We start from the raw sequence: 23,620 nt of genomic DNA, 5'->3' as shown, positions 1-23,620 counted from the left end.
CATTCAATCCAAGGAAAGCCCTCCAAACCGGCAGGGGAAAGACCGTCCATACCTCTGCAGCTGGCCATTAGCTGCTGACAACCGAAGAAGGAAAACGCACTACTTAATACATAGTAAACAGCATGTTTGGAACTGGGTGAGAATATTGATCCTTTCTTTACTATTTTACAACTGAACTTCCTGGGAAAGGCTCCCAAGAAGCTAAAAACCTCTGAATGTAAATGGAAGCGGCATTTTAATCTTATGGGGGACAGAAACATACAATACTGAAGTGGAAGTAACATAAAGCTACAGTTTTGATAAATTTGAGAACTAACTGTTAAGATTTTATCTTTGGAAAAAAAACATTGAGGTGAAATACAAGAAAGCAATCCTTTGTTTTAAGAGTGGAAAATGGACTTTGATTGACATATAGTGGTGGATTTGTGTATAGCACTATACTTTGTTTCCTGGCTGCTTGGGAGGACAGCTGGCAATAAAAGAAAATATTTTGGCATATTCATCACCCTGACCTTTTTGGATTATAAATACCTACTGAGCTTGGACTTTTAACTTTAAGAGCTAGTGGGAGAGAAAGAAAAATTTGACCTTGGACTACGCCTGGCTGGGAGAGACTTTTGAGCTGTTTTCAGAGAGATTTAACATTTTGAACACTTTGACCATTGTGGATTACAACATTGCCTGATAGTCAATTTTTGGATACTTGAGACAAAGGATTACTATAAAACACTGCTTTCAGGACTGAACCTGTACTTTATAAAGGATACATATGAAGACCAGAAAACTAGAGGAAACTTTGATCTACTCTTACTGAGTCTGGTAATACTAGAGGATCTCCAGGAATGATGCCTCAAGAAAAAACAAACATCTTTCAGAAAGAAATATATTCTATGCTACAACTGATTAATCAAACAATTGTTGAATGTAAAGAGGACATGAAAATAAATCATAATGAGACTAAAAACAATTTATGCAATATAAATGAGCAAATCTCCAAATTAAACCTACAAGTAGAAAGTTCCCAGATAAAGATCACAAAATATGAACAAACAATCCAGAAATCAGAAGACGAAACAGAGGAAATGGATTTAGAGATGGAAGAGACAAAAGAAGGGAAATATAAACAACTATATACAAACAAAATACAGCAAGACTTAGTTATAACAATGAAAATGCAAAAGACCTTACCACTTAGATCTGCAAAATATAAATGATGGCAAGGAAGAAGATTTCAAAAAAGGGAATATAGAGCTGTTAAGGGAAATGTCACAACTTGGGAGACAGGGAATGAAAAGAGAAATGGAGGGAGAAAGAAACTGGGAATTGCTTAAGGAATATAAATATAAATACCCTACCTAAATTGTCTTTCTCATCCAAGCAATTTTTACAAATATAGAAGTTTCTGGGTGATCTAATTGCCCTGGCTTGGAAAACGACTTGGCAAAGAAAGATTGCAAGAGTCAGATTTAAAAAACAGAAGATTTGACCTTTTAGAGGGGGCATTGTATGTTTAAATACTTGTTTAAATAAGATTAAAATAACGGATGACCCTTAGATAAAATTAGACTTTTATAATGAACGATATGTTTTAGAATTAAGATAGCATTTTTTTTCTTCTTTTCTGATATGGGAGATATGAAGATGAGGATTGATTTGAATAAAACTTTTAGCAATATAAATGTAATTAATATTGAGAAAATCGTAACTGATAAAAGATATTTCAAATACTGATGGGAAATCAAACCTTAACAAGAGCACGAAAAACAGGATATTGATTAATGAATTGACATTGTTGATTTATGAATTGATATTATTGCTATCTGAATGATATTAGTAAAATATGATGAAGATGTTTATATTTAACTCTGTATACATTAACAGTACCAAAAGTTGTAATTGAGTATAGAGGAGAAAATGGAAAAATATGGAGAAGAAAGGAGGGTCAGGGAAAAAATACTGGATTGTGTAATATTGAACAGATTTATATTGAAGAAGTTAATGTTAAATATTTGAACCTAGACAACATGTTGGTTATTAAGCACTAAAGACTGTAATTTTTAAAAATTAATAAAACTTTTATATAAAAAAGAATAGACATGGATGATGAGGCTATCTATAGGCAACTGATACAGAATAACAGTGTTGGCAGGGACCTTGGAGGTCTTCTAGTCCAACCCCTTGCTCAAGCAGTAAACCCTATAATATTTCAGACAATTGGTTGTCCAATCTCTTCTTAAAAGCCTCCAGTGATGGAGCACTCATACGTTCTGGAGGCAAGCCGTTCCACTGATTGTTATCACTGTCAGTAAATTTCTCCTTAGTTCCAGGTTTTCTTGTCTTGCCTTCAGTTGCTCTGCTTTTCTTTGTGGCAGCCCCTTAGATTTTGGAACACTGCTATCATGTCATTCCTAGTTCTTTTCAATAAACTAGACATACCTTATTCCAGCAACTGTTCTTTATATGTTTTAGCCTCCAGTCCCCTGATCATCTTTGTTGCTCTTCTCTGCACTCTCTCCAGAGTCTCACCATCTTTTTTATATTGTGGTGATCAAAACTGGATGTAATATTCCAAGTGTGGTGTTACCAAGGCATTATAAAGTGGTATATTAACACTTCACATGAAAGTAAGAATGATTATAGGTTATGGTCTGGTAGCCAGGAAAAAGCCTCTCTTGCCTCATTACTAGATTCTAGAATGGATTTCCTTCAGAATTATATTATAACCCACCAGCATTTCTCTGATATCTAATGAACTTGACTTCTCTGTGATGACACCTTCCCTTTGAAACATCATTCCCCAAAAAATAAGAGTGGCTCCCACCTTATTGCTTTTCCGCAAAACCTTGAAGACATGGTTTTGTCAGTGGGTTTGGGGCCTCATTCAAAGCAAATAAAGTGATTTGTCTGATTCTGTTGTTGCCACCATTGGGTCAGGTGTGGGGTAGATTTTTCAAAAATTGTGGATTTTTAACTATGAATTTTTAATGCTGTACACTGCTCGGATTTGCTCCATATGAGTCGGGCAGCTACATAAATTTGTTTAATTAATAGAAAAATAAATCACAAGGGAGGATGTCGTACTCTCGTCTCATCTTAAGCACCTAAGCAAACTTGCCTTTAAACATATATCTTGACAATCCCTCTTTGGGGAACAAGAGGAAACTACCTTGTATCACTCCTGGAATTGCTTTACATTGTTTGCTAGACTTGTCTTACCTTTCTGGGGATGTTTACAAGTTGAATTAGATGGAACAGGAAATAAATCTCAGCTGTCTTTATTTGCTCTAAAATGTTCTGCTACACCTTTTATGAAGAATGTAAAATAAAATGAAGCACAGTTGATTACTGTTTTCATATACATGAGCAATTAATATATATGGCATATGGTGTACAGCTGGAACAACCGGAAGAACCAAAGAATGTAATTTCAGAAAACTACCCACTCTTGCTGTTAGGGAGGAGTGACTTAAATAGCAGAAAATCAAATTAAGTTGGTTTACAACTATTTGCAGAACTAGCCGTCTCCCTGAAGAATTACTGCAATGTGAAGAATCTTATTACAGTAACATTAAGAGTGACTATGGGTTGCTACTATATTTTTTAAGAGGCACTAGCTTTGCAGTGATAAATTCTTCATTCACATTCTTCTCTTTGGTTAGGTGTTTCAGAAACTAATCAGACCAGGAATCCTACAGTCATCAACCTTTCCCTCACCATATTGAACATATCATTCCACAAGGAAGTAGGCAGTCTGCATGTGGCAGTTTCAAATGCAAACCAAACGCAGGAAAAATGAGTCAGTAGGGAGAAAACAAGTTCATGTCACAGGATAGATGGTTCAGAGCTATTTTGGCACCCAACAGTCTCTCCATGGATATGTGGTCATCTATTCAGCCACTGAATGTGTCATCTCTATGATCTTTAAAGCTCCTATTAAAAAAGGTAGCTGGATATCAGTGAAATTGGAAAAAATTGCCAGATAGTGTAATCCCAAGAGCAGGGCAACATTGATCCTATAATGCTATAAATGGGGGCTATATTAGGCTTTTCCAGTATTAGGACTTTGAGAAGCAAGTGATCAAGGTTGCTGCTGTGAGAAATGAGAACATTTTGAGGGTTTCCAGTGCATTTGATTTATATATAAATCATGGGAAGGGGTAAATGTTAGCCTTCTACTTAGTTTACTGTTGATGGGAAGAAAGATGTGGGGTTTTTTTATGCGCAGACCCAAGGAAACCACAGAGAGTAGAACAAGGCCCTCCATTATTAACCAAATTGGAAGCCTCAGTAAACCTAGAACTTCATCATTTAGGTGGACTATCCTAGGGGGTCACTAAGGGGGAAACCAGTTTAGAGCTCCTCCTTCCATATTACCAAGCAAGCAGGTAGATAAAGCTTAGGGGGGGGGAGGCTTCCTGCTACATTAGTCTAAGGTAAGTGACCATGTTCAAATTTAGGGGTACAAATCTTGCAATCATCCAGGTTTTAGGCTTTGCTTTTACAACTCCTCCAAAGATTGTTTTCATGGAAGTAATTGTTAACATGATAGAAAGGAGAAATTATTGGCTACACAGAGAATAATATCTTAACTGTGCCTAATTTAATTGGGATTTAATTAGGCTTTAATTAGATTTAATTTGTCCCATCCTCTGCAGAGTTTTCAGCATGCCATTCAAAGAGCAAGTGTGGTCTTCATCCTGATCAAGACCATAGACCAGTGGTGGGATTCTAATATGTGAACAACTGGTTCTCTGTGTGGATGCCGCTTCCGAAAGTCCATTCTGGGCCTGGGCAACAAAAAATTAGCTACCGGTTCTGCCGAAGTAGTGCGAACTGGCTGAATCCCACCACTGCCATATAGACCATTATTTTCAATCCTGATCCTGCTTGACAGGATCCTAATTGAAGACTGTGTTTTCATTCTTCTGAATTTGTGGAATTTGCTGTAATTTATCCAGGGTTAATAGGGTGATAAAAATATGTCAAAACCCATTAAAATATGATTTGAGATACGTAGTTTGAGAACACTATTTTCTAACTAGATACTTATAGTAAATATTGTTTAATTAATGGTCTTTAAATTGAGGGTAATTTGGATATAAAGAGGGTGATAAAGCCATTTATATTTGAATTGAGGATCCAATTTGGGACTGCTGCTGCTAAGACACTTGTATAAAAACAACACCATCACAGTGGCAATGACATCATGTGAGATCAGGAAAAGCAACAATTTGGTTTGGACAGAAATGATCAAATATAGAGCCATTCATGTATTCTGTCCTATAGATATTTGGGTGTCCATAACAGTTGTACCCACAGATGTTTCTCTGCCTGCTTGAATAACTATTAACTATTGTTATTATTTCCAAGCCTTTGGGCAGGGATTGAATCATAAGAAGAAAGCTGGCCAACATTGGTTATGATAAATAGCATCCCTTAATGTTTAAAAATGAAAAGACCTTATAAGCATTTTTAGGAAAAGGGCTGAGTGAGCGCATCCCAGAGCTTTACTTGAAGTGCGTTCCCCCTGGGGTGTAAAGGCATCTTAGGGGATTAGTAGGGCAGGGAGCAAATTGATGAATGATCTTTATGACTGGACAGTCAATTTTTTCAGAGTGCCCATAACTTGCTTTCAAAAGCCAGATATGTGCTTTTGTTATTTGTTCAAATCCAATGAAAAATCCTTTGTGATTTCCTCAGATGTAATTTCTGTATCCCAGGACAACATTAGTGTCCCTTTGTAAAGGCAAACACTGGCATAAGAGCCAGCAATGTATTCTGGCTAAGCAGGCTTCACTTCCCCCATCACCCTGATAGCATTGCTGAGGATGTTAAGATTTTATGAAGCTTATTTAGATTGTATGAGCAATTCCTGTGTCCCTTCTGCTAGCAATCCTTACACTTTTGCAGGCTGTATGTTAAATCTGAGCATCTGATCTTATTTGATTTCAGGGATTGTGTCATGTGGAATTATGACACAGGTAGTCCTTGAGTTATGACCACAAATGAGCCAAAAAATTATGTTGCTAAGTGAAACATTTGTTAAGCGAGTTCCCCCCCCCATTTTACGACTTATCTTGCCACAGTTGTTAAGTGACTCATTGTATTTGTTAAGTTAGTAACACAGTTGTTAAGTGAATCTGGCTTCCCTGTGGACTTTGCTTGTTGGAAGTTCGCAAAAGGGGATCACATGACCCCGGGACACTGCAGCCGTCATAAATATGACCCCGTTGCCAAACATCTGAATTTTGATCATGTGACCCTGGGGAGGCTGCAACGGTCATGAGTGTGAAAAACTTTCAGAGCTGTTGTAACTTTGAACGGGCAGTAAATGAACTGTTGTAAGTCGAGGACCACCTGTGCTGAGATGGCCAGTGAGAAGTTGTGGCTGTCAAACCAAAAATGTTTTGGGAAGGAAATGGGACAAATGATTGGAAAAAAATGTTTGTTTTGTTCCTTGAGGCAGTCAAATGATGAAGTCCCACTGATTGTCATTTGTTCTAAATTTAGTTACAACGTCATTACTCTTTTCTGCTATTATTTCCAGAATTATTATTTTGTATATTATTTTACCAGACATTGTATAGCTGCTTTGCTAACTCTTCAGGGCGGGGCTAGTCTCTGATGAGTGTGCACTTGCAGAGAAACCAGTATAATAGATCCGTATCTTGGTGTTATAATAATTCACACTTACATGAGCAGATGCTCCAGGTGTATGTTTTTTATAGGATGTTTGTTTGTCTGCATTGGGATCACTGGTTTCATTTCCTAAGCATAAAGGGAGCTAATGTAGAGAACATAAATTATACAGTCTCTTTTAATGATATCTTTTGTCATTTCATTCATACCAACCAACCCTTTTTCATTTAGATACGAAGAAGAAATAAACAAACGCACGGGGATGGAATTCACCTTCGCAACACTCAAGAAGGTAGGCAGAGAAGCATTCCTTACAGATCCAAGCAGGGAACAGTAGTTCAAGGGTCCAGGTAGATAAATCATCTGACTGAGCTTTTATACAGAATTGAGCTTTTTTTTTAAGTAGTTTTGTTTTAATTGGATTCACATCTGGTAGTTCAGTTTTTATACTTTTGAAGCTTAGCTTTGATTTTCACCTTTTTAAAACTTTTATCATTGCCACAACTTTTTAACCGCCCCTTAGAAAGCAAGTGCAATCCACAATGTAATCATACCAGTTTGTTTTGATATTGTTGCTGGAATGAGCAGGTAAAAATCATAGATGCTGCTGGTTTGGGACGGTGGTCACGAATTCATAAAGAGTTTTGCTTGATTGTAATTCTTCCTCTGAAAAGCAATTCAAAAGAAAAAATCCAGGCTCTGTTCAGGATCATCTAATATTGAGTTATGATTTTTTTAGTCAAGCATCTAATTATATTGAATCTATTTAATATATAATGGAGTATTTTCCAGCATTTCCAATTCTAAACTTTCTAATGATCCTTGTCCCAGTACAAATTTCACTTAGGCCAGCTCTAGAGGAATGATTTTCAATGTTAGCTGGAGTGACCTATGTGCTGTTTAGGCATCAACAATTCTTATTAGGATGCTGTTATTAACCGTAAATTCCTTTTAATTGTGTTCATCCGGTATTAAACATACTTGCCTTGTTTATGTCCTTTTCCTTATGATTAAGTGATGACTAGTGGGCCAACCCATTTTCCTTTCTCATTTCCAGTAGTATTAAAATATTGTGGAAGTCATACATATGCTAGAAAATGAGATCTATAGAGGACATACATACCCTGATTCCCTAAATCTAGAATCCTAAATTTGAAACTTGGAAATGCAAGGCTGAAAAATCTCATCTTCCACCCTGACTGTATTAGTGGTGAACATCTGGATAGGACCATTCCTTTCTTTGAACAACAAGGCATCTCCTGAATGACACACTAGGAACAAGATAGTACTGAATAATATCTGTGCCCCCTTTGCTTTATTGCAACATCAGCAAGTGCTGTTTACTCCTTGTTAACATTATTGTAAGCAGTGCAATATTGTCAATTGTTACTTATTTTTACTCATTAAAATGCTGGATTTATAAATTGCTGTATGAATGTCATAGATTAGAATCTCTCTTTGGCATAGATTCCCCAACATTTTCAGAGTAAAAAAATCCAGTCCACAGCCTTTAACCTCTCAGACATCAGTATAGATCAGGGGTAGGCAACCTTGGCTCTTTCATGACTCGTAGACTTCAACTCCCAGAATTCCTGAGCCAGCCATGCTGAGGGGAAAGGGAGAGGTTTCCATGCTGAGCCATGCTGGCTCAGGAATTCTGGGAGTTGAAGTCCACAAGTCATAAGAGAGCCAAGGTTGCCTACCCCTGGTATAGATGGTATTTGACTTATTATGATCAGTTGCTTATGATGAAGTTCCGACAGACCCAAAAGAGCTATTCACATTTGAAGTTCTGACAGTCATGTGATTGCATTTTGGGTAATTAGCAACTGGCCCACATTTATGGCTGTTTGCAGAGTCCCGTGGTCACATGACTACAATTTATGGTATTTAACTTCTAGTTTTTAGCAAAAAAAAATGCTGGTTTGTTTAATAACTGCAGGTTTGTTTAACAACTGCGGCAAAAAAAATGTAAAATCAGGTTGGTCATGTGATGACCCCCCCCTTAATGACTGGAATGACTTACAACCAGAATTCCAATTACAATAATAAGTCAAGAACATGGTTTATGTCACCTGAATTTCAAAATGGCAATTACAGAAGGAGAAGACTCATGTCACCAATGAGGAAAACAAGCATACTGGTGAGATATTTCAGAAAAATTCTGTTGACAAAGATTTTTCCCAATTAAAATCAAATTTTCTGACCTATTATTAATGCTATTTTCAAATGGCAATGGCAAAATGCTAATCCTGCAAAGAACAGTCTCTCCTCCTTTCACTTGAGACTGAAATTTATGCCAAAAGTTCCAATTAAAGTGAAAAGTCACAAATTCTTTTTCTCTGGCCTTCATTAATCTACAGGACCTGGATAATGGCTTTCTCCACAAAACAGAACTGGAAACGAAACTAAGTGGACTTCACGCTTGGGTGGAATTAATGAATATTATCCATGAGCAGGTAAGAAAGAAAGAGAGGGAAAGAGACATATGTTTGCATACTGATGCTGCTTGTATTACTAGATGCAAGCAACATTAGCCTTAAAAATAGGTGGAACTGACCTACATTGGGAAATTAAACAGCAGATGTACTTTTTTTCTGATTTTATCCCCTCCCTTTCTTGTACTGCTACAAGCATCTTACAATAAATATTTGAACCAAATCTGAAGCTTGGAAAGATTGCTGAAATAAGAGGAAAACAAAGTATATAATGGCAATTATACAGATATTCAGAGATGGATTTGAAAACTTTCATACCTGCATAGAACCCCTCAGGTTTCGTGCCTTGGAGCATGTGCAAAGTGAATCAACTCCCACTCTTTTATTATTTTTGCATTGGATTTCTGTCCTCCTTTCTGCTAATCATGAGCTTCATCACATGCCAGATCAATTGTAACCTGCAATATCTTGTACACATATCTTAATTCTAACTTATATGGATAGTTATGGTGGCACCTAAGAAGCAAAACCAGTAATCTGTGTCAATCACAGGCATTCCTGAGTACAACTAGTGTGCAATTACATCTGTTACACATCCTTGGTGTTTGAGACCTAATTATTTCCACCTGGTTCAGTAAGGAACCCCCTGGTACTCACTCAGCCTTTCCCACCTTCCCTGATCTAGATACATATACATAATCATCCTGGAATTCTTCTTTCTCATAGCCTTGAGCAGGGGTGTCAACTGCTGGCCCATGGGCCAGATGCATCATTGCCGGCAATGGCAAAGCCGTCCTGATATGTTGCACAACATCACGTGACATCGCAAGTTTGACATATCTGGCCTTGAGGATCTGTTTCTTAAAACAAGCCATTATGAAATCCCCCATCTTTACAGCCTTCTTATCTCTGTTAAGAATGGTTCATCTACTCTGCATTGGCCTCTGAGCTCATTTCCAATGACTTAAGCTTTATTGTATTAAATCCAATAAAGGGAAAGAGTTGCAGGTGGGCTGGTTGATTGCTTGTCTAAGAAGTAGACATGGGCTGCCTTCTATACTGGCTTCTAACCCTTCTTTTTTTTCATTTTATGTTGCATTAAAGGGTTTCATTATTCTTACCCAATTCAGTTGCTAGAATTAAAAGCACTACTGGCAGAGGTAGTTTGCTTTCTTTTCTTGTTGTAACCAGTTCTTTGTTTGTATATGATACTTACACTGGAATATCATAAGGACTTCAAGGGTATCTTGATATTCGCATGGTCCTGATTCCCCCCTCCCCAAATTTAGGCCACTTTCCAATTCAGTGAGGTTAGCACTTATTGTTTTGTCTCTAGTTGTAGCAAAAACCAATGTTTTGGGGAAAAAATAAATACCATCAGTCAGAAAGAAAAAAAATAATCTCCCTGCCATCCTAACCCATATATACCTATCTTTTGTCAGTTTGTATCTTTCTTAATTACATCACATAGATCTCAGCATCCTGAGATTCTTTGTTCTTTATAACAAAGTCTAACCTTTTGGACTTTTATTGATAAAATCTGTTTTCAATATCAGAGGACATTTTCAAAAGGCAGCATAGCTGGATGAACAAGAATCCCAGATTTTTCAAGGCATGTTAATTGGATTCTCAGTGACCCTCAAGGAACAGGTGATAATTTTGGCCAGGAAAGCTATTACCTGTTTCACTTGTTCCTTCACAAGACCCTTCAGGTAGTAACCCACTCCTTGTTCATCACATATTTATACTATTGCAATGGGTGCTACATTGGGCTACCCTTTGAAAACTATTTAGAAACTGCAGCTGATTAGAATGGGATGGCATGGGAACTTGCAGACATGCCACTACTCATGAAACATCTTCGCTTTGTGAGCTGTGCTGATTATCAGGTGATTTCTAGGTGCAATTCAAGGTGATGATTATCATCTGTAAAGACCTTCATCTTATAGAACCTAGCTATCTAAGGAACTATCTCCTATAGTTTCTACTCATCCTGTTCAATGCTTCAGATCCCATCAGTTACGGTAAATAGTGTCTTCTGACGGTGGTCCAGGAAGCAGACCTCTTGTACATTGCCTGCCCTATGGAACAGAGATTTGTTTAATTGCTAATTAGGTTTGAGCTCATTTAAACGGGTCATGAAAACGTGGCTTTTTCTCCAAGCCTTGTTTTAGAGTATGTGGTAAAAAGGTTTTGAACTCAGCTTTCCATTACACAATCAAATTAAACATTAAGATGTACAGTTCTGTTCTCTTCGTACAGAGAATTCTACCTGCATGTTCTCCAATCAACTTCCACTGCTTTTTTATATAACTGATATTGAAAATCTTAACAGCAATAATCAAAATGCAAATTAAACTAGAACAAAGGGGGAAAAAGGATAAATAACAGAAAGAGCTAAAACTGCAATATGAAAAAAGTGGTAGAAAAAAGAAAAAGACAATTAAAAAGATTATAAAGGTACAAAGAAATGTCCTCTGATCTTCATCACAGCAGTTAAAAGTACAATTATATTTTAATCTTTCTCTATAACATTACATAATGACTCCCTTCTGTCTATAATCTATCCTGTCTAAGCCTCGCCTCAAAAACATAAATCATAACCTCATTTTTATGCAGAAATAAGGGGTTTCCAATCACCAATAAACGTAGATATTGTCCTTTCTGTAAACTTAATGTATGATTTACATATTAATCTCAGCCCACATCCTTTTGATTCTAGGAGCTTGAGGAAGTGATGTCCCAGGTTAAAGATATTTCAGTTGTCCTGGGGATTGACAACAACAGATACATTCCTGACCCCCACCAGATTGTGGAGGATGTGAGAGCTCAGTATGAAGATTTGGCTATGAAAAGCTGGGAAGAGTTGGAGGCACTCACCCGATCCAAGGTATACATTCATGTATCGTTAAAAATTTTCCAAAGTGCTTCTTGGGAACCTCAGTTGTAATGAAAGGAAAATAATGAACAGACTGAAAAGGAAAATAATGAATAGACACTTGGTTTTGCCACAGAACTCCATGTCTAACTGAACTTAAAAGCATGGCACGAAGAAATAGAAAATGGAGGCTGACAGAAAATATGGCAATGAGATTCAGCAAGGACAAGAAAGAAATAAAATCTGGTATAAAAAAAATCTCTGGATCAAAGAAATAATGAGGCAAAGAATGAGGGCAGAGAAGAAAATAAAAGAATTCATAACGAATGCTGATGAGAAAGCAGAAAATAAATTAATATTCAGATATAAAGCATTTTATTATACTCTTTTAGTCACAAATCTAATGTTACTGTATATGGTCTGGGCATTTGAGTCTAAAGCTCCAGATGGTTGAGGGAGAGAGATTTGCTTTAGTGAATATGGTTCTTGTAGATCACAAAGTAATGGTTTTGTGGGGGGGGGGGTTGGCAGCTTTATATTCCATACTGTGGATGTTACGAGAGGGGGGCAGGAAGCATTACAGTGTGTAATATTCTTTTAATTCTCGCCTCCAGCTGAATGAAAGAGAAGTGTTATCTGCTAAGTACGGGGACCATCTCCTTAACGACCGGAGAATGATTGCTGAGTTAAATATACAGATCCAAAAATTGAGGTCTTGCATTACCTGTCTGAAAAGCCAGGTAAGAATATGACTGGTAGAAGATTGCGAAAACACAATCCTCCCCATAGGAATATGCAAACGAAATCTATGCTCTTGGCACAATAGGATAGATATAAAAAAACTCCTAAAAATAAAATAAATATGACTAAACTCCCATCATGTTATACATTATATGAGGTTCTGGTTATTTCATCTCATTTTGAAAGTCTTCATGCAAGCACATGAAAGTGTAATCACATGAGAATATATTTATTTGGGGATTTTTTATTTCCTTCTAGTCCAGTGGTTCTCAACCTGTGGGTCGGGACCCCATTTGGGGTCGAACGACCGTTTCACGGGGGTCGCCAAACAAGGCTGTCTGCCATTTTTTTCCCCTTTTCTTTGGCCACGCCCCTGGCACCCGGTGATGTATAAGTGGTTGGGGGTCACCACAACATGGGGAACTGTATTATGGGGTCGCGGCATTAGAAAGGTTGAGAACCACTGTTCTAGTCAGTGTTGATGCCCCACAACTGCCTGACTTAGTCCCTGTAATTTTCTGGCCAAGATCTTGGAAGTGACTTGCTCTTGCTTTCTTCCTAGGGCTGAGAGTGAGTGGCTGGCCCAAGATCATCCAGCTGGCTTTGTGCCTAAGGCGGGACTGGAAATAAGAGTCTCTTGGCTTCTAGTCTGATGCCTTAACCACTAGACCAGGGGTAGGCAACCTTGGTTCTTTTATGACTTGAGGACTTCAACTCCCAGAATTCCTGAGCCAAGGTTGCCTAGCACTAGACCAAACTGGCTCTCATAAGAGTGTGTATGTGTACACACGTATGTGTATAAGTATAACTATATCTGAGAGAGATGGATGGTTAAGAAATATGTATAAATAAATAGGTATAGGAATAGATATAAATAGGTATAGGTATATTTAATTTGGGTTTGTATGGATCTCATTATGCATATTGAGGTGCCATGATACAGTAAGTACCATGTTGTTGCCTTAGTAAATTTATTTCTCATTCTGGGAGCCGCCGCATCTGATTAACTATCAGTTTCCATCATCTCCAGCCAGATGTGCTGGAACTGAAGAGAAATGTGGCCCAACACATCTGGCAGATATCAAGCTGGGAGAGATGGTCTACAGCAGGGGTAGGCAACCTTTTATGACTCGTGGACTTCAACTTCCATTCCTGAGCCAGCATGGCTGGCTCACGAATTCTGGGAGTTGAAGTCCATGAGTCATAAAAGAGCCAAGGTTGCCTACCCCTGGTCTACAGGAATGTCAGCATTTAGGACAAAAATTTTGAAAACTTATATCTTAAAGAGCAAAGGAGGGGGAAAAAAACTATAATTGGAGAATTTAAGTCCAGGAAGGTCATCTGGCCATATTTGCCCACTCAGTTGTGTTAATTTACTTGGTGTGGTTGATGTAGTATCTGATTAAGAAATATAATTATGTATGCTTTTTCTTTTCCTGTATGGTTTAGAAGTATTCACATTTGATGGTTATCCAAGCTAATAGCAACAACCAAACTATTCCTGTACATCAAAGTTTATGGGGTAATAAAGGAAAATTACAAGTGGTGGCAATGAGCTGGTGCAGATACATGAGCAGGCATTTCTCTATGTTTGCCTGTGTGCTTGGAGACATGCCACAATTTATATCTGCTATTGAAAAGTACTGACATGCAGGAGTAAAGACATTTTTGTGTCCTTCCCAGTTTATTTATTTCAAAAGGGAAGAAAGAAGAGAAATAGGGTGCTTGAGAGATCACCAAGCTTCTTTCCCTTACTTGTGATCTTCTGTGTACTCAGTGTCTACATTTAGAGGATAACATCAAAGACGTTGGTCTACAAGGAGAAGCATCCCTCAAGGATGCCAAAGCAAAACTGGCAAAATTGGAAGATGCCCTGTATAACGCCAGGCAAGACTTGGCTCAGCTGGTTAAGGAGTATCAAGAGCTGATGAATACCAAGCTGGCTTTGGACATTGAGATTCTCACTTACAGGAAACTAGTAGAAGGAGAAGAAATCAGGTAAGATTGTTTATTTGAAGCTTCTGGATATATAGACTGAAAGGAAAGTAGAGTTTAGATTAATTTGCCTCCAATATATTGTATCTGTTCAAAATTCTCCTGGGAGATTGAATTTCTTTCAGAAATTATTGCAGGATTCAAGCATCCGATGCCTACAGCAGGGCTTTTCAACCTTTTCACCCATTGTACCACTTTTAGGATATGGCAATATCCGAGTACCACCAGTTGCCTAGCAAGGTGTCAAAAACTTGATGACCCCCCCCCCCAAAAAGGAAAAAAGTGATAAAGTACAGATAGTCCTCGACTTACAACAGTTCACTTAATGACTGTTCAAAGTTACAATGGAACTGAAAAAGTGGCCCCCAAGCCACAGCCGAGCAAGACACCTGCCTGCCCGCCCAGCAGCACTCTTCCTCCTGTCCGAGGTTTTCATTGTTGTGAGCATTTCTGTTGGGGATTGGCAGCGGGGGTGGAGTGGGGGGTGTTTGGCTTTTATTCCACCCATCTGCTGGGTGGTTGCAGCAGGTTTTGGTCACTTCACATGACCCTGGGACACTGTGACCGTCGTAAATATGAATCAGTTGCCAAACATCTGAATGTAAATCACAAGACCCTGGAGATGCTGCAACATTCCAGCTGATTGGCGCTTCTTCAGGGCTCAGCAGAAGTGCCAGGATCAGCGCCGAGCTCCAGCTGGAGCCTGGCACTGATCCTGGCACTTCCACTGAGCCCTGACAGCCCCAAAGAAGCACTGATCAGCTAGAAAGCATCACTGATCCTGGTGCTTCTGCTGAGCCCTGACAGCCCTACAGCTCCAGCCATCTCTCACTCAGGCTTGTGTGGTGCTGCCACCGGTTCAGCTCATTCCCCTCCCCACTACCACTTTTGTAGGATGGTCACATACCACCTGCCAGATGCCAATGTACCACAGGTAGTACGTGTACCACTGGTTGAAAAGCCCTGGCCTATGGCATGTCATATCAGAAAGTTCTTTTCAACATCAAAATAAAAGAAACCAGGAAATACCAACCATTTTATAGTGCTTGAATGTCAAAATCTAAAGAAAAAATATTCAGAATACAACTTTGCATTTAAAAACATCAGATTCAGATTTTGAGTAGGAAAACCGAAACATTCAGCAGGTTTGTAATACTTTCTGTTCTGAGAAAGCTATACAGTTTCTTTGATAGAGACACTACAATATAGAATTAGCCACATCTGCCTGAAGAATTAACATGCTAGCTCCAGAATGTTCTAGCATTCGATATTGTATACAGTTAATGTTCAGAATCCTAAAATCCTTGATCACTACATCAGAAGTCTGGTAGCACTTTTTCCAAATAACATTTTTTATTAAAAATCTTAAAAATCAAATTTAATAAAATGTGTTAGTCAGAAAAGCTGTGACCATACTCTTTTTGATATTATTTTTTTTAATCAGAGACTAACACGGGTTCTCTTATTGTTCAACTAAACTCCCATTTCTGGACGTTTGTTGTGAAGCATAGCACTAAAGCCAAAGATTAGTTCAAAACATAATTCCAAAATACAGATGTTGTTTTTCTCTAGCTGCCTGCATATTTTCTTGCCATCCAGACTTTTATTATTGTATGTCTTCTACAGCAGTGGTCTCCAACCTTTCCCGCTTAGTGGACCGCTGGAGGCAGCTGTGGCAGCAGCAGGGGAAGGGGGGATGGTTTCATGTGCTCTGCTTTCACAAATGCAGCTTTCAGCATGCATGCGCACACGCGTGCTCACTCACCATTTCTGTAGCCCGGGTCCAAATTGGCTATGGCCCAGCACCAGGCCACGGACCGGGGGTCAGGGACCCCTGTTCTACAGCATTGCTTCCATTCATAGTGTGGGCATCTACATAATGAAGCTGATCACCACCATTTCAGGTCACATGGCAATCTAATCTAATTCAGGTTCCTTCTAAGGCAGGGGTCTTTAAACGTGGCCCTTTTTTTGTGAACCTCAACTCCCAGAATTCCTCAGTCAGCATGCCTGGCTGAGGAATTCTGGGAGTTGAAGTCCACAAGTCATAAAAGGGCCATGTTTGAAGATCCCTGTTCTGAGGCAAGGGACGAATACTGGAGTTTGTGTGGTGTTAGTGTGAAAAGAGGTCTTTGAATTTGCACAGGTTTGGTAGCTAATACATTTAACAAATATTTACATGGGTGCCATAAAATGTGCCATAGAATCTTCTGGGTGCTTAGAATACCACAGAGATACGTGTTCATTGGAATTCTAAAGATTCAAGAGTTCCAAAGAGCTTTGTATTTACAATCACCTATTTTATAAGTGCTAAGAAGAAAAAGGAGGAGGCACCAGTGACAAATAATTAGGCAGTGTAAGAATTAAGGCTTTTTATCCTGGCAGCAAGAATCTGTTGTTCTGGAAATGCTTTAGTTTTCCAGGATGGAACCCTTATATTGCTATATTATCCTTCTGAAAACTGGTTTTTATAGTAAAACTGAGCTAATTTGTTGTTGTTTTAATTACAGCATGGAATCTCCATCACCTGCATTCATTAGCAAAATCTACTGCAGACCAAAGTCCTGTAAGTTTCTTGTTTAATGTTTCTTTGAAATGATCATTTTTTTAAAAAAGGCACCAACATTTGCTCAAATCTCATTTGCTTTCCCAAATGTTGAAGAACTGAATGAGCTGAGATTATACAAAGCTAGTGGGGAATAGCATCAAAAACTTGTATAATGCTCTTCAAAATTATGTTAATTCAGATGTATGAGTACTAAAAGCAAAAATAAAATAGAAAATTACATTAAAAAGAAAAAAAACCCCTGTGTTTTGTATTTTGCCTTTGCAGTTTTATCCAACTCTGACATCACAAATGTCCCAGATGTGGCATCAGGAGCAAAAGATTTGACAAATAAAATGATCCATAGTGGAAATAGTTTGGTAACTGGACTTTCTAGAAATCACAATGAAAATGAAGCCCTGACTGACACTATATTTGCCAGAACTCACAGTGAGACACGTGACAATATTCAAGAGGGCTCTGATTCTGGAAGTCCAAGTCATAGAAGTACAGAATTGTTGACCTCCAAATTTTCCAGAAATCAAAGCGGAGAAAGCAGTCATTCCTCTGGACGTAGATACTATAGTTCTAGAAAAGAAAGCGTACCAGTTGGTTACCAGTCTCAAAGCCAAGGCAGCAGAGAGTTTACAGAGAATGCTTTTGGTAGAAGTCTCTGCCGTGATATCTCAGAAGACAGCCTTTTTAGAAGTTATAGTGGGACTAGTGCGTCCTATGTAGAAGGCTGGCTTTCTAGAAGCCAGAGTGATGATAATGAATGCGGAAATGTTCATGGAAATGAAGAATATGCTGAACCTACTGTTTCCACAACCACCAGTGCTGAAGATGATGGGCTCCCTGAAGGTGGCGTTCCTGGAACTTATCGTGAAATGAACAGGGACATCTCAGAGGTCAGCCTATCTAGAAGCCAGAATGATGAACCTGAATCTAGAGGCAGCCGTGAAAAAATTGCTGAACCTGTACCTTCTAGAACGAGAAGCACTGAAGATGGTGGAGTCCCAGTAGGTGGCATTTCTGAAAGCAGCAGCAAGGCCAACAGAAATACCGGTAGTTCTTTGGGTGACTTTTCTCCAATACAAAGAGACCAAAGTCAAGACTCTACCAATACAATCGTTAGTCAAGGCCACACTGAAGGTACAGAGGAGAGCAACCCTCATAATTACCCCACTGATAGTAATACAGCCTATGTAGAGGGGAGCCTTAGTGGTGAGAAAAAATCCATCTCAAAGGGTGGTGGCTTCAGAACCCCAAGTATAAGAAGTACAACTTTAAGTGACAGTGTATTTATCAGAACTCCTACTAGTGTAGATGAAGGTTTGTGTGAGGAGACAGATTTAAAAAATCATAGTAAGGCAAGAGGAAGTGCTTTGGAAACCAATATTTCAGGAGACCCTAGTCCCAGAAGTGAAGACCTCTCACTGCCTGAACTTTCTAGACTCCAGACAACAGAGAATAGAGGTATCTCAAGAAATAATCCCAGCTGTTTTGTATATGGGAGAAAAAGCAATTCAGAGAGTGGGCTTTCTAAAAACCACACCAACAGAAAAGAAGGCTTCACTCGATGTGTTTTTGCCAGACCTCACAGTGTCCCAGATAAAAGTGACTATTCTAGCAGTCAGATTGATGGAAGCGAAGGTTTTGTAAAAGCTGTGGTTTCCAGATTCAACAGAAGCATTTTGGAAGGTGGTTCCTCCAGAGGTCAAAGCAGCAGAAGGGGAGCTGTAGCTGCTAATCTTACGAAAGATCAGAGTAAAGAAATCAAAAGAGTTACAACTTTTCCAGATTATGATGTCAGAAATGCAAATGAGACAAAGGAAGTGGTCTCACAGTCTGGTCCTTCCAGAACTGAATGTGAACAAGCAGGCAGCTTTTCTAGAAATCTCGGTGATAATATAAGTCCTGTAAAGACTTCCACTCCTATTCACCTTCACAGAAAAAAGGAAGATGCTGCTGAACACAGCTTTTCTAGAAGCCACAGTGAAGATAGTGGGAGTTTTAAAGCAGCTGATTTCTTATCAAGAAGCTCCAATGAAGAAGATGGAGATATCCAGGACGCTCATGTTTCTACTAGTTGTGACAAAGAAAATGAAAAATGCACAGAGGGTGTGATTTCTAGAAACTACAGTTATAAATGTGCAGTTACATCCCACTCTAGAACTAAAAGTGACAAGGCTGAAGATGTTCTAGAAAGAAGCCAAAGCCACAATTCTGAAAGTGGAAAACTTTCCCCATCTGGAATTTATAAAGACCAAAGTGGTGAAGGAGAAGATCAATCTGAAGTTGCCCTTTCTAGAAGCTACAGCAACACAGATGAAGTTGCAGTGGAGAATCCGTATACAAGCCATGACAACAGAAATGAGTGAAAGGCCAGCATTCTCACATCCCATTACCTTGGCTTATGAGGTTTGCTCTGATGTGTAACACTACTTTCCTTCCGGTGAAATGTTATTATATCGCAACCCATCCACAAAGTAAGTTTCTCACAAACACATGAATAGGAATCAGGTACCACATTCTAGAAGCTCAAGTTCTTCTAAAGACAGATGGATTGTGAATGGGAATCCATAAAAATGTTTCTGTTATCAACATAACTATAGAACACGGGATCCTGCAGGCTTGAAGATGACCCAATCTTCTTTGGTTATTATAATTTGTGAGTCATGCTCAGAACATTATTTGAATTTTTTAATGCTATACTTTATGGTGAGGGGACTAATATTGCAGTTACAGTACTAGAGACGTAAACTGCAACGAAACATAAACCAACACTATCTAATTTACTATATGTTGTTTGTTATACTTTTTCTGTTATTTACATATATCAAATTTTAAATATGTATCAAAGTAAACAGTACGATGCTTTGCAAGAAAGCTTATTAGATGGATGCTAGTTAGTATATTTCACTGCTGATCTTTGGGCTGATTTCAAGAGTCTCCTTTTGAGTTGATCCACTGAATTCTTAAAGGCAAAAATTATTCTTTTCATATGCTTAGAAGCCTTTTGCGAACCTTAATGGATAGCAGCATGCATAGTGAAAACTCACCAGCCAGTTCTTGAAGGTTCGGTTTTTTGTTGAGTCTGTTATTAATTTGTTTTGTCTTGTTTTAGGCCAAGGATCTTAAGGTGCCTGCAGACATATGCTTCAGCATTCCCTTAAGTTGTTTCATTTCTGATATTTGCACACCTATGCAGATGGATAAACATAGTCCAGAGGCTTCGTACATTGCCTGACCGTTATAGAATCCAATGCCATGCATCCTTTTATCTTTGATTGTAACCTCTGAGCAGAGTCTCAAATTTAAATCTTCAGTGAAGCCCTTGAACTTCTGATAGCAATTCAGTTGCAGATGCCTAACTGAAAAGAAATCTTATGCTTTTCAGTGACTGTAAACATGTGGCTAGGAAGGGGTAGAAAGATTAATAAGAATAATTTAACTCTTATAGTTTTGTATTGCAATTTGCATGCAAAATACGGAGGGGAGGGAAAATGTGAGAAGTAAAGTTGAAACCAAGCTAGTGAAGTTTCACCCAAATTCAGGTCAAAATGTCTATCAAAACATAACCATATTATGTTTATGCTAGCATGTTATAATTCTGGGGAAATAGCAGCAGGTGGGTGAATATTATTTGTATATTTATATAAACCTAGATAGGAATAGTGATAAATGTCTTGTATTTCCAAATTATAACTGGAATTATAAAACTGAAAATGGGTACAGTAATGATATTCAAGGATTAGGAATCTCGTGATCAGAGCTAAAAAAAAAATGGATAAGAAAGTACAGCTTAAGCATGGACTAATTGGTTGAGCTGGGTGGAAGAAACATTTCTTCACCCTCTTATTCCTATTTGTGAGGATACAAAAGTTAAGGGCCTGAGTACTTTTTTTTAACTCGTAGGGAGCAAATGAATTCACTATAACTTTCTCCCTGAGCAAAAATGCAGTACAGAAACAAGCTGAAGAAGGGGAATTAATGTTTCCAGCACAAGTATGATGAAGGAAGGACACTTTACGTAACTTGAAGTCCTGAAACTGCACCGAGGAAGCAGACAGTCATGTGGAAAATTAGGAGAGAAAAAGACCAAAAAAGTTGGATAATAGCTATGATTATTTCACATTCCTTAATCTTGATAAAGAAAACAGCAAACAGGATATTTAAAGTTGCCTTTATCATAAGAATCCATAGTGTTGTGTTCGCCTGTTTCTAAAGCAAGGATTTTAACACCTATGCATACGCTGTAATTGAAAATGGGATATTGTGCTAACAAGGAAGTAGTAAATGAAAAATCGGAAACTATTCTCTGGGTATATTTTTTGTTCTTTGGCGAGATAATATATTTGTAGCACTTATTTTGGTCTTACTGAAATATAATGCTTTCTTGCACTAAAATTAAAGCATGTTGCAGCTGGCATTTTTATACACTGGGATCAGACATTCATGCAACTGTACTGTTATTTAAATTAACTAGAGATGTACAGGTGACTGATTTTATTAAAGCAAGATATTGAATAGATCTTCATCCCCATAACAATCAAGGGCATCTCTAGACAATGAGTTTTTCTGTTAACAAACCCTTCCAGCTCTGGTTTAAAGAACATGTGGTATTTCTGGGCCATTCTCACCTTTGCAAAAATATGGCTATTAGGAGAACGGGCAGGGTTCCATTCAGGGCTCTGTTCACTGGGAAACTTTGTCGGGCCTTCCACATATTTCTCCTCTCCCTATTTTCATCAAAAATACAGATAGTCCTCAACTTACAACAGTTCATTTAGTGACCATTTGAAGTTACAGTGGCACTGAAAAAAGTGACTTTTTTTTTTCACACGACCGTTGCAGCATCCGCATGGGCACATGACCAAAATTCGGATGCTTGGCAACTGACTCCTATTTATGAGGGTTGCAGTGTCCCCGGGTCATGTTTTACAACCTTCTGATAAGCAAGGTCAATGGGGAAGCCAGATTCACTTAACAACTGTGTGATTCATTTAATAACTGTGGCAAGAAAAGTCCTAAAACGCGGCAAATTTCACTTAACAACTATCTCGCTTAGCAACAGAAAATTTGGGCTCAATTGTGGCCGTAAGTTGAGGACTACCTGTATTTGGTGGCCTTCTGCATGGGTTTCTTTTACAAGCCAGGGAGGTGAGCAAGCTACATTCTACCACTAAGAGCACAGGGGTAGGAAGTACCCCAAGCATTAGGGTTATAATTTTCACTGCCTTTGTGTTGTGGTTCCTAAGTGACAAAAGAAACAGGCACTGAGTCAGTTGTAAGATGTTATCTGCATTGTTATTTACATTGTCATCTGGTCTATGGGGGTGGCTTCTCTGCAATTATCAGATGGGAAGTCAAAAGTCCTCACAGTAACTAGATGCTAAATTTGAGTAAGACCTAGTTCTCTGTTTCTGTACCCGATACTGTTCATTTTGCTCATTTTCTGTGGCTTAAATATCCATTCAGTGAGAATCGACTCATTTGATGGCATTGAATGCAATATCCCTGTTGTGTATGTGTATTGTATTAAAATATGGCTGTGTTAAATAAAGTCCTAAGCTATTTAAAAAGGAAACGGTGAAAAAAATTAACTGGAAAAATTGTCATTTATTCCTCTCAAAACCTTGGTATTCAGGTTGGAAAGGAAAGAATAAGTCCCAATTTTCTCTCCCCAAACACTCATCTGAACTTGAACATTTCACTGGAGGCTGATAATACCAACAAACAGAGTGCTGGGTGGAACTGCATAGATAAGGAGTGGTGTCATGGATCTTCATGGAATCCCCCCAGTATAAATCCATCCTCTGTATATACCAAACCACCCCACAGAATACTGGACATTTTGCTAATTTATTATCTTGTACAGTGCAATACAAATCAAAATATCAATTTCTTTGCAGCCACAGCACTTCCTGGTGAACTAATGACATAGCTTTTGTCTATCTTTAAGAAACAAGATGTAATCACTAACGGGTATGGTTTTAATAATATATATATATATAATAATAATATATAATATTATAAAACTTTATTGTCACTTGGAATGTACACCAATCGGCGTACATCAAAATGAAATTCCGTTGCATACAGCTCTCAAAGGGCCATCACCTTCGATATACACTCCTTGTTCGTGGCCAGCTCAACTTTCAGATCGTCCATTTTAGTCTCTAAAATGGCAAACAGGAGAGATAGAAACAGAGCTCCATGTGGATTAGCCCTCAAATTAGCTTGTATTCCTGCACGACAACCTCGCCTCCTTTTCTTTTTCTGAACCTGTCTCTTCCACCTTTTCCTTAAAGGGGCCTCGCTCCTTTTTGCCCCACCTCCAATTCCTCCAAAAGCCTCTTTCCCTTCCTCTGAGCCTGCCAA

At 38.4% G+C, this 23,620-nt stretch overlaps 1 protein-coding gene across 1 annotated transcript in view; it reads left to right on the top strand.

Annotated features, from left to right (window-relative positions):
* LOC120302950 (neurofilament medium polypeptide-like) overlaps nucleotides 1-21,023 on the top strand; it is a 39,777-nt gene extending 18,754 nt beyond the window's left edge. Inside the window, exons 3-9 of the mRNA XM_039331981.1 lie at nucleotides 6,871-6,931; nucleotides 9,003-9,098; nucleotides 11,800-11,967; nucleotides 12,570-12,695; nucleotides 14,474-14,694; nucleotides 17,202-17,257; nucleotides 17,525-21,023. Of these exons, the coding sequence (XP_039187915.1) occupies nucleotides 6,871-6,931; nucleotides 9,003-9,098; nucleotides 11,800-11,967; nucleotides 12,570-12,695; nucleotides 14,474-14,694; nucleotides 17,202-17,257; nucleotides 17,525-19,617 (2,821 nt within the window). The 3' untranslated portion in view covers nucleotides 19,618-21,023. The remainder of the gene's footprint in view (nucleotides 1-6,870; nucleotides 6,932-9,002; nucleotides 9,099-11,799; nucleotides 11,968-12,569; nucleotides 12,696-14,473; nucleotides 14,695-17,201; nucleotides 17,258-17,524) is intronic.
* The last annotated feature ends 2,597 nt before the right edge of the window (nucleotides 21,024-23,620 follow it).

This window comes from Crotalus tigris, unplaced genomic scaffold, assembly GCF_016545835.1.
Source record: "Crotalus tigris isolate CLP2741 ecotype Arizona unplaced genomic scaffold, ASM1654583v1 scf7180000024441.2113493, whole genome shotgun sequence".
In the NCBI taxonomy this organism is placed as follows: Eukaryota; Metazoa; Chordata; class Lepidosauria; order Squamata; family Viperidae; genus Crotalus; species Crotalus tigris.
The sequence above is the reverse complement of the archived record's forward strand: the minus strand, read 5'-3'. Positions and strand labels throughout refer to the sequence as shown.